At 21.5% G+C, this 11,413-nt stretch overlaps 2 protein-coding genes across 2 annotated transcripts; one reads left to right on the top strand and one right to left on the bottom strand.

The window, feature by feature from the left end:
- Nucleotides 1–1,113: 1,113 nt before the first annotated feature.
- Nucleotides 1,114–6,778, bottom strand: LOC122505920 (peptidyl-prolyl cis-trans isomerase FKBP4). The gene is made up of 5 exons (XM_043617803.1): nt 6,622–6,778; nt 5,342–5,677; nt 5,107–5,227; nt 1,954–2,201; nt 1,114–1,814 (listed from the first exon to the last, which is right to left on the bottom strand). The coding sequence occupies exons 2-5, from the start codon at nt 5,672–5,674 to the stop codon at nt 1,293–1,295; spliced, it is 1,224 nt and encodes a 407-aa protein (XP_043473738.1). The 5' UTR covers nt 5,675–5,677; nt 6,622–6,778; the 3' UTR covers nt 1,114–1,292.
- Nucleotides 6,779–6,959: 181 nt separating this feature from the next.
- LOC122505921 (anaphase-promoting complex subunit 10) lies at nt 6,960–10,687 on the top strand. The gene is made up of 3 exons (XM_043617804.1): nt 6,960–7,116; nt 9,965–10,217; nt 10,326–10,687. The coding sequence occupies exons 1-3, from the start codon at nt 7,104–7,106 to the stop codon at nt 10,615–10,617; spliced, it is 558 nt and encodes a 185-aa protein (XP_043473739.1). The 5' UTR covers nt 6,960–7,103; the 3' UTR covers nt 10,618–10,687.
- The last annotated feature ends 726 nt before the right edge of the window (nt 10,688–11,413 follow it).

The raw sequence follows: 11,413 nt of genomic DNA on the forward strand, positions 1-11,413 counted from the left end.
TTTTCGAAAATTTTTATGAAAATTGTGTTTGCAAATAATTAAATTCCAGCGAAAATTTTATTATTTATGAAAATAATTGAATTCATAAAAAGAATTTTATTATTTACGAAAATAATTCAATCTCTGTAAAAATTTTTAATTATTTATGAAAATAATTGAATTATTGCGAAAAAATTTGTAAAAAAATTTGCAAATCTTTGAATTCCTGCAAAGAATTTTATCAGAAAATTTGATAATTGAATTTCTTTGAAGAATTTTATTATTTATGAAAATAATTAATGTTGAGAAGAATTTTATTAAAATTTTTCCTAATCTTAATTAAATTCTTTTGAAAAATTTCTTTAATTTATTGAATAGAATCGAATTTGTTTATAATTGCATTGAAAATAATTGAATTACTGGGAAGAATTTTATTATTTATGAAAAATAATTTAATTCTTGCGATGAATTTTACTATTTATATAAAAACAATTGAATTATTTCGAAGGATTTTTATTAAAATTATAGAAAATAATTGGATTCTTTCGAAAAATGTTATTAGGAATTTTTTTTAAAAATTGAATTCTTTTATGAAATGTTATTAAAGTTGTTTTAAAAATAATTGAATTTTGCTAAGAATTTTATTACTTTTGAAAATAATTGGATTTTTGCAATTATTCGAGCACTGAAATTATTATTCTCAAAAATTTAAAATAAATTTCTCAAGGAATGCAATTATTTTTTAAAATTTTGATAAAATACTTTATAAACATTCAATTTTAAGAAATAATAAATTATTTAATCAATTACTTATTTTTGTATATTTAAATAATTTAATTCTCCTAAAACTTTCTAACAAGTATTGAATTAAAAATTAATTTAAGAAAAAATTTGAAATAAAAATTGAATATTAGAAGCGTTATTATATGAATTTTTACAAATAATTAAATTTCAAAAGTCAATGAATTGACAATTGTTTCGTGAAAAATTCTGGGAAAATTCAAGTAAATTTCAAAAGATTAAATTTTTAAATAGAATGTCTTTGAAATGTTTGATTTTTGTAAAACTGTAATAATATTTAAATATTTTAACATAAATGGAGAAACTAACGGATTTTTAAATTTTTACAAAAAATTAGTTTTATCAAATTCTGTAAAATTTATTAAAGACAATTTTCAATAAAACCTTTTTTTCATTTGTTCGCGTTACAAGAAACGTGTTTTTATGGAATATAAAAAAATTCTTGCTAGTTTTATTTCATCTGTAGAAGTCGTTTCTACTTCAATCGTTTTACTGTACTTGAAAAAAAATTATCACTGTTTCTCAGAATTCTCATTATTCTCTTTAGTGGCAAATATATTTGAATAAAGTTTCCTCTCAGCAGCCAGCTGCTTCTTCTTAAGATTATTACAGGCAGATATTTGTTTCACAGCAGCACTATTATTTGGTTCAATTTTGACTACTTCCTGAAAGTCTTTAATCGCTATTTCAGGTGACGCTAAGGCAAGATACGCTTGTCCTCGTCGAAAAAGTGCCTTTTCGTTATTGGCATCAATTTCCAATGCTTTGTTACAATAGTCTTTTGCATCTACAAATTTTTCAACTTTTAGATAGCAAAGTGCAAGATTTAAATAAGTTGCTAGTAAAATATTGTCCCTCTCGATTTTCAGTTCATCATTAAAAAGTTTGTCGTAGACAATATAATTGTCGATTTTTCGGTACATTTCAATAGCGAGAGTCAATTTATTTTGTTTAAAGTAATTCGTACCCTTTTCTTTAAGGATCTTTGCTTGTTCAATTTTTTGCGGATTATCCATTGACCATGTATCAGGAGTCTGTGCAAAAGAAATGGAAAAATTTAATAATCACATTATTTATGAAATTTTTATGAAATTATTGGAAAAATTCTCAATAGAAATGAACTTAAATAAATGGAAAATACGGTATGTATTTAAAAGTTGTGCGTTTACATACCTTTTCAAAACTTTGCAGTTCTACTTCATATGTTACATCCGTATCTGGAGGAATATCAAATTCAGATTTTCCCTTCTTTCCAAATGCATACTTGCTCTTAATTTTAAGTTTAGCATGCTCTTTATTCTTAAACTTTTCTAATGCTATTTCTACTCCTTTAATTATTCCGGAATCTTCTCCTTCACCAAGATTAAACTGAACATCTCTTTCTTCAAAAATTTTGTCCTCGCATTTTCCCACCAAGTGAACTGAAAAATTTAATATTAATAAATAAATGATAATAATAGACTTTGCACTCGATAATTAATTTTAAAAAAGAAGCAAAAAGTAGCTTTCAAACTAAAAAAATTAGCTATCGAAAAATTAATCTTGACGACCAAAAAAACTCGTTTTTCGTTCACAATATTCACAAAGCTGACAAAAATTCCATTCTATATTTTATTTTCCTCCTACTTTTTCCTAATTTTCATAAAAAATATTTCAATATTTATAAAAATAATTTTGATTCTTGCGAAGAATTTTATAAAAAATGTTAAATAATTGATTTCTTTCTACTAATTTTATGCAAATTCTAATTTAAATAATTGAATAGCTGAGAAATTTTCCTTATTCATGAAAAGAATTGAATTCTTACGAAGATTATTACAACAAATTTTTTAAATAATTGAATTCTGTTTAAAAATAATTAATTTTTACAAAGAATTCAATTACAATTTTTGACAATAATTGAATTCTTGCAAACGATTGTATTAGAACTTTTCAAAATAATTGAATTTCCAAGAAGAAATTTATTACTTTTAAAAATAATTGAATTCTTGTGGTGAATATTTTTATTTATGAAAACAATTGAATTTTGTAAAGAATTTTATTAAAATGCCTCAAAATAATTGAATTTTCGGAAATAATTTTGTTGTTTAGCAAAATAATTGAATTCTTTCGAAGAATTTTGTGATTTATCAAAATAATTGAATTATTTAAAAAAAATTAAATTAAAATTGTATTTAAAACAATTCATTTCTTTCGAACAATTTTATTAAAATATTTGAAAACAATTGAATTCCTGTGAAAAATTCTAATATTTTTGTAAATAATTGATTTTTTTGAGAAATTGAAATTAAAATTTTTAAGAATAATTACATTTTTTGAGCAATTCCTGTAAAATTGTATTAAAATTAATTGAAATCCTGCGATAAATTTTATTATTTATGAAAGTAATTGAATAGTTGCTAAGAATTTTATTAAAATTTCCAAAAATAATTGAATTCCTGAGAAGAATTTTATTATTTATGAAAATAATTGAATTATTGCGAAAAATTTTATTAAAATGTTCAAAAAATAATTTAATTTCTGTGAAAAATTTTGTTATTTTTAAAAGTAATTGAATTCTTCTGGTGAATATTTTTATTTCTAAAAAAATTGAATTTTGTAAAGAATTTTACTAAAATGCCTCAAAATAATTGAATTTTCGGAAATAATTTTGTAGTTTAGCAAAGTAATTGAATTCTTCCGAAGAAATTTGTTATTTATCAAAATAATTGAATTATTTCGAAGAATTTTATTAAAATCTAAAAGCAAAATTGAATTATTTAAAAAAATTTAATTAAAATTGTATTTAAAATAATTGATTTCTTTCGACCAATTTTATTAAAATATTTGAAAACAATTGAATTCTTTTATGAAAAATTCTAATATTTTTGTAAATAATTTAATTCTTTTAAAGAATTTTTAAAAAAACATTTTTTTAAATAATTGATTTTTTTGAGAAATTGAAATTAAATTTTTAAGAATAATTACACTTTTTTTGAGCAATTCCTGTAAAATTGTATTAAAATTAATTAAAATCCTGCGATTAATTTTATTATTTATGAAAATAATTGAATAGTTGCTAAGAATTTTATTAAAATTTTCAAAAATAATTGAATTCTTCATAAGAATTTTCTAAACATTATATTTTAAATAATTAATTTTTTCGAAATATAATAAATTTTATGAAAATTTTATTTTAAATAATTGAATTCTAGTGAAAAACTTTATTTGTGAAAATAATTGAATTTTTCAATTAATTAATTTAAAATAGAATTAAAAATAATCGAATTTCTTCGATGAATTTTATTATTTATGTAAATAATTGAATTTTTGCTTTTATAAAAACTTTCTTTAAATAATTTAATTCTTTTGCAAAATTTTATGAAAACACCAGATATTGAAGATAATTGAATTTCGAATATTTTTTTAAAATAATTGAATAGTTGCAAAGAATTTTATTAAAATTTTCAAAAATAATTGAATTCCTGAGAAGAATTTTATTATTTATAAAAATAATTGAATTATTTCGAAAAATTCTATTAAAATGTTTGAAAAAAAATTAAATTTCTTTGAAAATTTTTTTTTTTTTGAAAATAATTGAATTTTTTATAAGAATTTTATAATTCATTGTTTCAAATAAATAATTTTTTCGAAATATAATAAATTCTATAAAAATTTTATTTTAAATAATTGAATTCTTGTGGAAAACTTTATTTGTGAAAATAATTAAATTTTTCAATTAATTAATTTAAAATAGTATTAAAAATAATTGAAATTCTTTGATGAGTTTTATTATTTATGTAAATAATTGAATTCTTGCTTAGAATGTTATCAAAACTTTTTTTAAAAAATTTAATTTCCATGAAAAATATTATTAGTGAAAGCAATTGAATTATTGTGAAGAATTGTATAAAAATTGTGTTAAATTATTGATTTTTTCGAAATTTTTTTGAAAATACTATTCTAAATTAATTGAATTCCTGTGAAAATTTTATTACTTAGGTATAAAAAAATTGAATTTTGTATGAACTTCATGAATTTTTTGTTAAATTGAATTCTTTTGCAAAATTTTATAAAAATACTAGATATTGAAAATAATTGAATCGTTTTAAAGAATTTGATTATAATTTTTGACAATAGTTTTTTGATTTCTGATATTAGCAAATTTAAAGTAGTGGAAATTCACAAAAAAAAAAAACAGAAATAGTAGCTTTTAGTGGCTGAAATCTAAAAAAAGTACCCAAATAGTAGCATAACGTAAATAGTAGGTTTCAGTAGATGAGTGCGAAGTCTCATTTACTTTTACCTTATTAAATAAAGTTTTCAAAAGTGCGTTAATAAATTTACCGTTCACTAGAGCTCCGTCATTTGGACTTGTCGCATCAATTCCCTTCCGTAACAGAATTTTTTCAATACTACCATCCTTGTCTGGACTTATATCCATGCCAGTCCAGCTTAACATTTCTATCTGTATATTAAAAAAATATTCATTACTATTAATTTAATTAATTAAATTAAATGAATTAAATTTATTGTAGAATATTAATGAAAAAGAAAAATCTTGAATAAAATGATTAATGACCTCAAATTTAAGGGTTGCATTAGGAGGAATTTTTGGTGGACTTCCTCCTTGTCCATAAGCGTATTTTGGAGCACAGGTAAGTACGCAAACTTCGCCTTTCTTCATAGTGGCTGTTCCAATTTCCCATGCTTTTATCACTCTTCCCTCGCCGAGTTCAAAGGAAAATGGTTCATTACGATCTCTACTAGAATCAAACTTCGTTCCATCTAGTAAAGTACCGGTATAATGAACCTTAACGACACATCCCGCTGCTGGAACTTCATCGCCTTCTCCCTCTTTTAAGATTTCTTTCAGGACTCCATTGTCCTTTTCTACTGAGATATCTACAGCCATTTTCTATAAAATTAGATATTCAGAAAATTGTTATAATTGTTAGTTTTATATTACAAGAATATTCCTAGATAAAAAAATTAAAATTAAAATTTTTCAAAAAAATTAATTCTACAAAATTGTTTGTTAAAAGTACGAAAAATTCAGTATTTCAAAAAAACGCAAAAAAAATTTTGAAATTTTCGAAAATTTTTTTGGCAGTCAATTTTTGAAGTGACAACTGTAATTTTTTTTTTAAAGAAAAGTACCTTATAATGTTCTCTTTAACATATATTTTTTCAATATAGCGGGATAAGTATGGAAAAAGTGCCCCCGCAGTTTAAAAGAAAATTCGATATTTTAGTCTTCTTTACATTTATTAGGTATTTATATAAATACTTAAAAAAACAGATTTTAGATTGACAATAATTTTAAAAAATTTAATTTTCCCTAATATTATATACCGGAGCAAGAAATAGGTCCAAAAAAAATTTTTAAATTTAAATTTTAATAATTTTTTTAACCAAAATTGAAATTGAATAATATTTGGCACTATCATTACTGAAGTGGCAAATTAGGTAAATTATAATTTAATAAAAGAGTTCACCGGTAAAAATGTTTTACGTGTGTCTTACATATGTCCCTGACACAGCATGACACAGTGCTACATAAATGTTTATTTAATTTTTTAATTAAGAGAAACAAGAAGAAACTTTAGTAAAATATATTTTAAAAACAAAATCAGCGTTTAGTAATTTTAGAGAATAGGAATCAATATAATATGATTAATAATATTAGTCACAAGTATACCTGCTCATTTCTTACAATATAACATAAATTAATATTTTTAAAAAATTAAACAAATTATTAGAATTAATAAACACAGTAATTTAATAATAATTTGTCTTAGACATAATTTTTTATATATTACAAAAATATGAGAATAAACGTTATTATTTGTTTAAACTTACTTGAATCTTCTGCTCTGAATTTATTTTCCTTGCCAGAATGCTACTTTTTAAGTCCTATGCACAATACATTCGATAAATATTGAATGTAATGATGGAAAAAGGACACACGTATCTCTGTCCTTTTCTATTTAAGGCTGTTTTACATGACCGAGTACGAACACTGCGTTTAGCTGCGTTTTTTGTAGAACAATGAGAGAGAGAGAAAGAAAAATATTTATATGTATCCTTGTTCAACTCATTGCTCAACGCAAAACGCAGGTTGGACAAAATACAGGAGAGGTACAAAAGCACCTTTATTTTAAGTTCGTCAAAAACTCAAAATCGATCTGTTGTAGAACAACCATTCTTCTCGTTCTTCCCAATACAAATACACATGCAAGACCGGCATGTTTATATATTGACAGTTCATATTGAAACTTTTATTGAAAGCTCCAATAAACAATATACTAGTTTTTTAATCATAATTTCAATTTTCCTCTAAAATGAGTAATAAAGGTAAATAGTAAACTTAGTTATTTTGTTCTTATAATCATCTTATTGTTTGTAGCACATAGTAAACATTGTATTTTTAATTCCCGAACTTTACAATTACGATACTTTTTTACAATTAAAAATTTATTCTTTTCTTTTATACGACAAGTGGTACTTTCAAGGCAATTACTTTCTTTACCCTATATATATATATATATATATATATATATATATATATATATATATATATATAATTTTCTTGCTTAATATAGTTGAACAAATTTCACCTTTTAGTTAATAAAATAAAGAAGGTAACAGGTTATGTAAGAAATGAAAAAACAATCGAGCATCAATTGCACTAAAATATTGTAAAAATACCAAAATTTTTCAAATTCGATTTTTTGACATATCTTTATGTTATTCGACCTTAGGAATTCAAAAATCACATTTAAAGAAAATGTCATTACGATATTATTTTTGGTATTTTAAAAACCAAAAATTGTAAAAAGTCTTATTTTTGAAATTTTTTAAATACAAAATGTGGACCTTCAATTTTTTCTATTTCTGACAATAATTTCTTTTTAAATAACTTAAGTTTTCAAGAACTATTATAAAATTATTACTTATAAATTATTTTATGAATAATTTTTACAATTTTCATGAATACTAGATTGATAGAAAAATTTTAGTTAAAAATACTAAAAAAAATTGGATTTTGGAAAAGTTACAAATGATTCCAGTAAATTCAATTATTTTCAAAAGTTACAAAAATTCTTCGCAGAATTTCAATTATGTTCAAAAATTTTTTAAAAATTCTCGTCAAAATTTCAATTATCTTTATAAATAATAAAATTCTTCATCGAAATTCAATTATTTTAAAAAATTTTTAATAAAATTCTTGGCAAAATTCCACAGGAATTCAATTATTCAATTTTTAATAAATTTCTTAGAAATAATTCAATTATTCATAAATTCATAAAATTTTTCGAAAAATATCAATTATATAAAAAGATTTTTATGAAATTTTTTCAAAAATTCAATTATTTTTATAAATAATAAAATTCTTCACCGAAATTCAATTACTTTTATAAACTTGAATAAAATTCGTTCTAAGAATTTAATTATTTATATAAACTTGAATAAAATTCGTTGGAAGAATTAAATTATTTTCAAAAGTTACAAAAATTCTTCGCAGAATTTCAATTATGTTCAAAAATTAAAAAAAAAAATATTGTCAAAATTTTAATTATCTTTACAAATAATAAAATTCTTCATCGAAATTCAATTATTTTAAAAAATTTTAATAAAATTCTTGGCAAAATTTTGTAGAAATTCAATTATTCAATTTTTAATAAATTAATTCAAAATAATTCCATTATTTTCATAAGTAATAACATTTTGACAGGAATTCAATTATTTAAAATACAAAATTTCATAAAATTTTTCGAAAAATATCAATTGTTCAAAAAGATTTTTATAAAATTCGTCGCAAGAATATAATTATTTAAAAAAATTTAACATAGTTCTTTTCAAGAATTCAATTATTTTTATAAATAATAAAATTCTTCACCGAAATTCAATTATTTTCATAAACTTGAATAAAATTCGTTGTAAGAATTCAATTATTTTTATAAATAATAAAATTCTTCACCGAAATTCAATTATTTTCATAAACTTGAAAAAAATTCGTTGTAAGAATTCAATTATTTATATAAATAATAAAATTCTTCACATAAATTCAGTTATTTTTATAAACTTGATTAAAATTCGTTGGAAGAATTAAATTATTTTCAAAAGTAATAAAATTCTTCGCAAAAATCCATTTATGTTCAAAAATTTAAAAAAAATCCTTTTTAAAATTCCGATTATCTTTATAAATAATAAAATTCTTCTCAAAAATTCAATTATTTTATGAAAATTTTAATAAAATTCTTAGGAAAATTTTAATTATTTTCATAAATATATTAAAACTCATCGCAGAATTTTAATTATTTTTTATACAATATTTTAATCAAATTTCTTGAAAAATGTATATAATTATTTTTCAAAATTTTATTAAAATTTGTCAAATGAATTCAATTATTTAAAAATTTATTGATAATATTCTTTATGAGAATTCAATTTTAACAAACATTCAATTATTCAATAAATTATTTATTTTTTAATTTAAATAATTGAATTTTTCTAGAATTTTCTAATAAAAATTGATTTAAAAATGAATCAACGAATAATCGATTTATTATTATTTATGAAAATAATTGAATTACTGCAACGAATTTGTTTGACATTTTTTTTAAATAATTTAATTTTTTTGAGAAATTCTACTGCTTGTATAAATAATGGAATTCTTTCGAAGGATTTTATTAGGATTTTTGTAAATATTTAACTTATTTTGAAAAATTTTATGGTAATTTAAATTATTACAAAACATGAAGAAGGCGATCAATTCGAGTCGAAGACTCGGAGTGATTCTTCATGTTTTTTAATATAATATTCTTATAAGTTGTTGAATTTTAGAAAGGTTTGAATTTGAATGTTTTGAAGAATTTTAATTTCTACAGAAAAATAATGATTAAATATTTATTTAAAAAAGAAGTTATTGATGTTTTTGAATAATTTTACAATTTAAGAAATTTATAAATAAATGTAATAGAACATTTTTTTTTGAGTATCTAATAATTTTTAGAGTGAATCAGAATATTCTTTAGGGTCAGGGAAAAAGTGAAAATTTTGTCTGGAAATCAGGGAAAAGTCAGGGAAAAATAAAATTAAATATTTGTGGCAACCCTGAAAATCGAACATTTTCACCAGTACAAGCAAAAAAATAAATAAATAAATAAAGATCCACATTCTAAACATTTTTGATTTTCAGGAGATAAAGACCCTGTACAGGAAGAAATGTCCGGGAGAGTGCAGGAAGTGGGAAATCAAGCAATTTGGAGTTTATCGAGTTGTAAACCAGGTTTTGGTGTTGATCAACTTCGTGATGATATAACGGAAACTTATTGGCAATCAGATGGACAATTACCACACCTTGTGAATATTCAATTTCGCAGAAAAACTACAATTCGCGACATTTGTATTTATACAGATTATAAATTAGATGAAAGTTATACTCCTAGTCGGTAAGAATTCTGGTTATAAAAAAAAATCTGGTAAAATAATCTTTTAGCCAAGAAGAGAAGAAAGGAAAAAAAAATATAGTAAGCTAATGATTAATATTTTTCTTGCAGTATTAGTATAAGAGCCGGAACAAATTTCAATGATTTGCAAGAAGTGGAAATCATGGATCTTAATGAGCCGAATGGATGGATTGTAATACCAGTTAAAGATTTAAACGAACGTCCAATTCGTACATTTATGCTTCAAATAGCTGTTATCAGTAATCATCAAAATGGTAGAGATACTCATATGCGGCAAATTAAAGTACACAGTCCAGCAATTGATATTGTCGGCCCACCTGCTTCTTATGTACCAGGACAGTTTCTCACTAATGAATTTCAACAGTATACGGCTATCAGATAAAATTTTAGTATTCTTAACAAAATTGTATTTATATTTCAAATTAAATATATTCTATGATATTGTTTTTTTAGTTAAGTTTCTTTTATTAAAAGCTCCTAATGACTTTTGTCAATTCAACCTTTTCCAATCACACAAATACTCGATTCTACAAAGCCAACCGTGCAAAATAATACTCTGCACACTTATCAATTCGTCATCAGGGTTGCCACAGGTCAGGGAAATTAAGGAAAGTCAGGGATTTTTGTTAAAAAAAATGAAAAAAATTGAATTTTTAAAATTCATGAGAAAACTCTGAATTTTGATGCTTTTTTTGTTTGCCTCGTAAACTATGAAATTACCACGAATTTTAATACAAAACCTTCAATTTTTTCTATTTCTGACAATAATTTCCTTTTAAATAACTTAAGTTTTCAAGAACTATTATAAAATTATTACTTATAAATTATTTAATGAATCATTTTTACAATTTTCATAAATACTAGATTGATAGAAGAATTTTAGTTAAAAATACTAAAAAAAAAATTTGAATTTTGGAAAAGTTACAAATGATTCCAGTAAATTCAATTATTTTTAAAAGTAATGAAAATTCTTCAAAAAATTTCAATTATGTTAAAAAATTTTTTTAAATTCTGGTCAAAATTTCAATTATCTTTATAAATAATAAAATTCTTCATCGAAATTCAATTATTTTTAAAAATTTTTAAAAAAATTCTTGGCAAAATTTCGTAGGAATTCAATCATTAACAAAATTTTTATAAAATTCTACGAAATAATTCAATAATTTTCATAAGTAATA

This window comes from Leptopilina heterotoma, unplaced genomic scaffold (assembly GCF_015476425.1).
Source record: "Leptopilina heterotoma isolate Lh14 unplaced genomic scaffold, ASM1547642v1 Lhet_38, whole genome shotgun sequence".
Lineage (NCBI taxonomy): Eukaryota > Metazoa > Arthropoda > Insecta > Hymenoptera > Figitidae > Leptopilina > Leptopilina heterotoma.

What these genes read in the sequence shown, in the direction of transcription:
- LOC122505920 (XM_043617803.1), bottom strand. Translation starts at nt 5,674, where the DNA reads ATGGCTGTAGATATCTCAGTAGAAAAGGACAATGGAGTCCTGAAAGAA. An exon ending in ATGCAACCCTTAAATTTGAG is followed by an intron (nt 5,228 to 5,341) that starts GTCATTAATCAT and finishes TTTAATATACAG; the next exon opens with ATAGAAATGTTAAGCTGGAC. An exon ending in TGACGGAGCTCTAGTGAACG is followed by an intron (nt 2,202 to 5,106) that starts GTAAATTTATTA and finishes TAAATTTTTCAG; the next exon opens with TTCACTTGGTGGGAAAATGC.
- LOC122505921 (XM_043617804.1), top strand. An exon ending in GAAAGTTATACTCCTAGTCG is followed by an intron (nt 10,218 to 10,325) that starts GTAAGAATTCTG and finishes TTTTTCTTGCAG; the next exon opens with TATTAGTATAAGAGCCGGAA.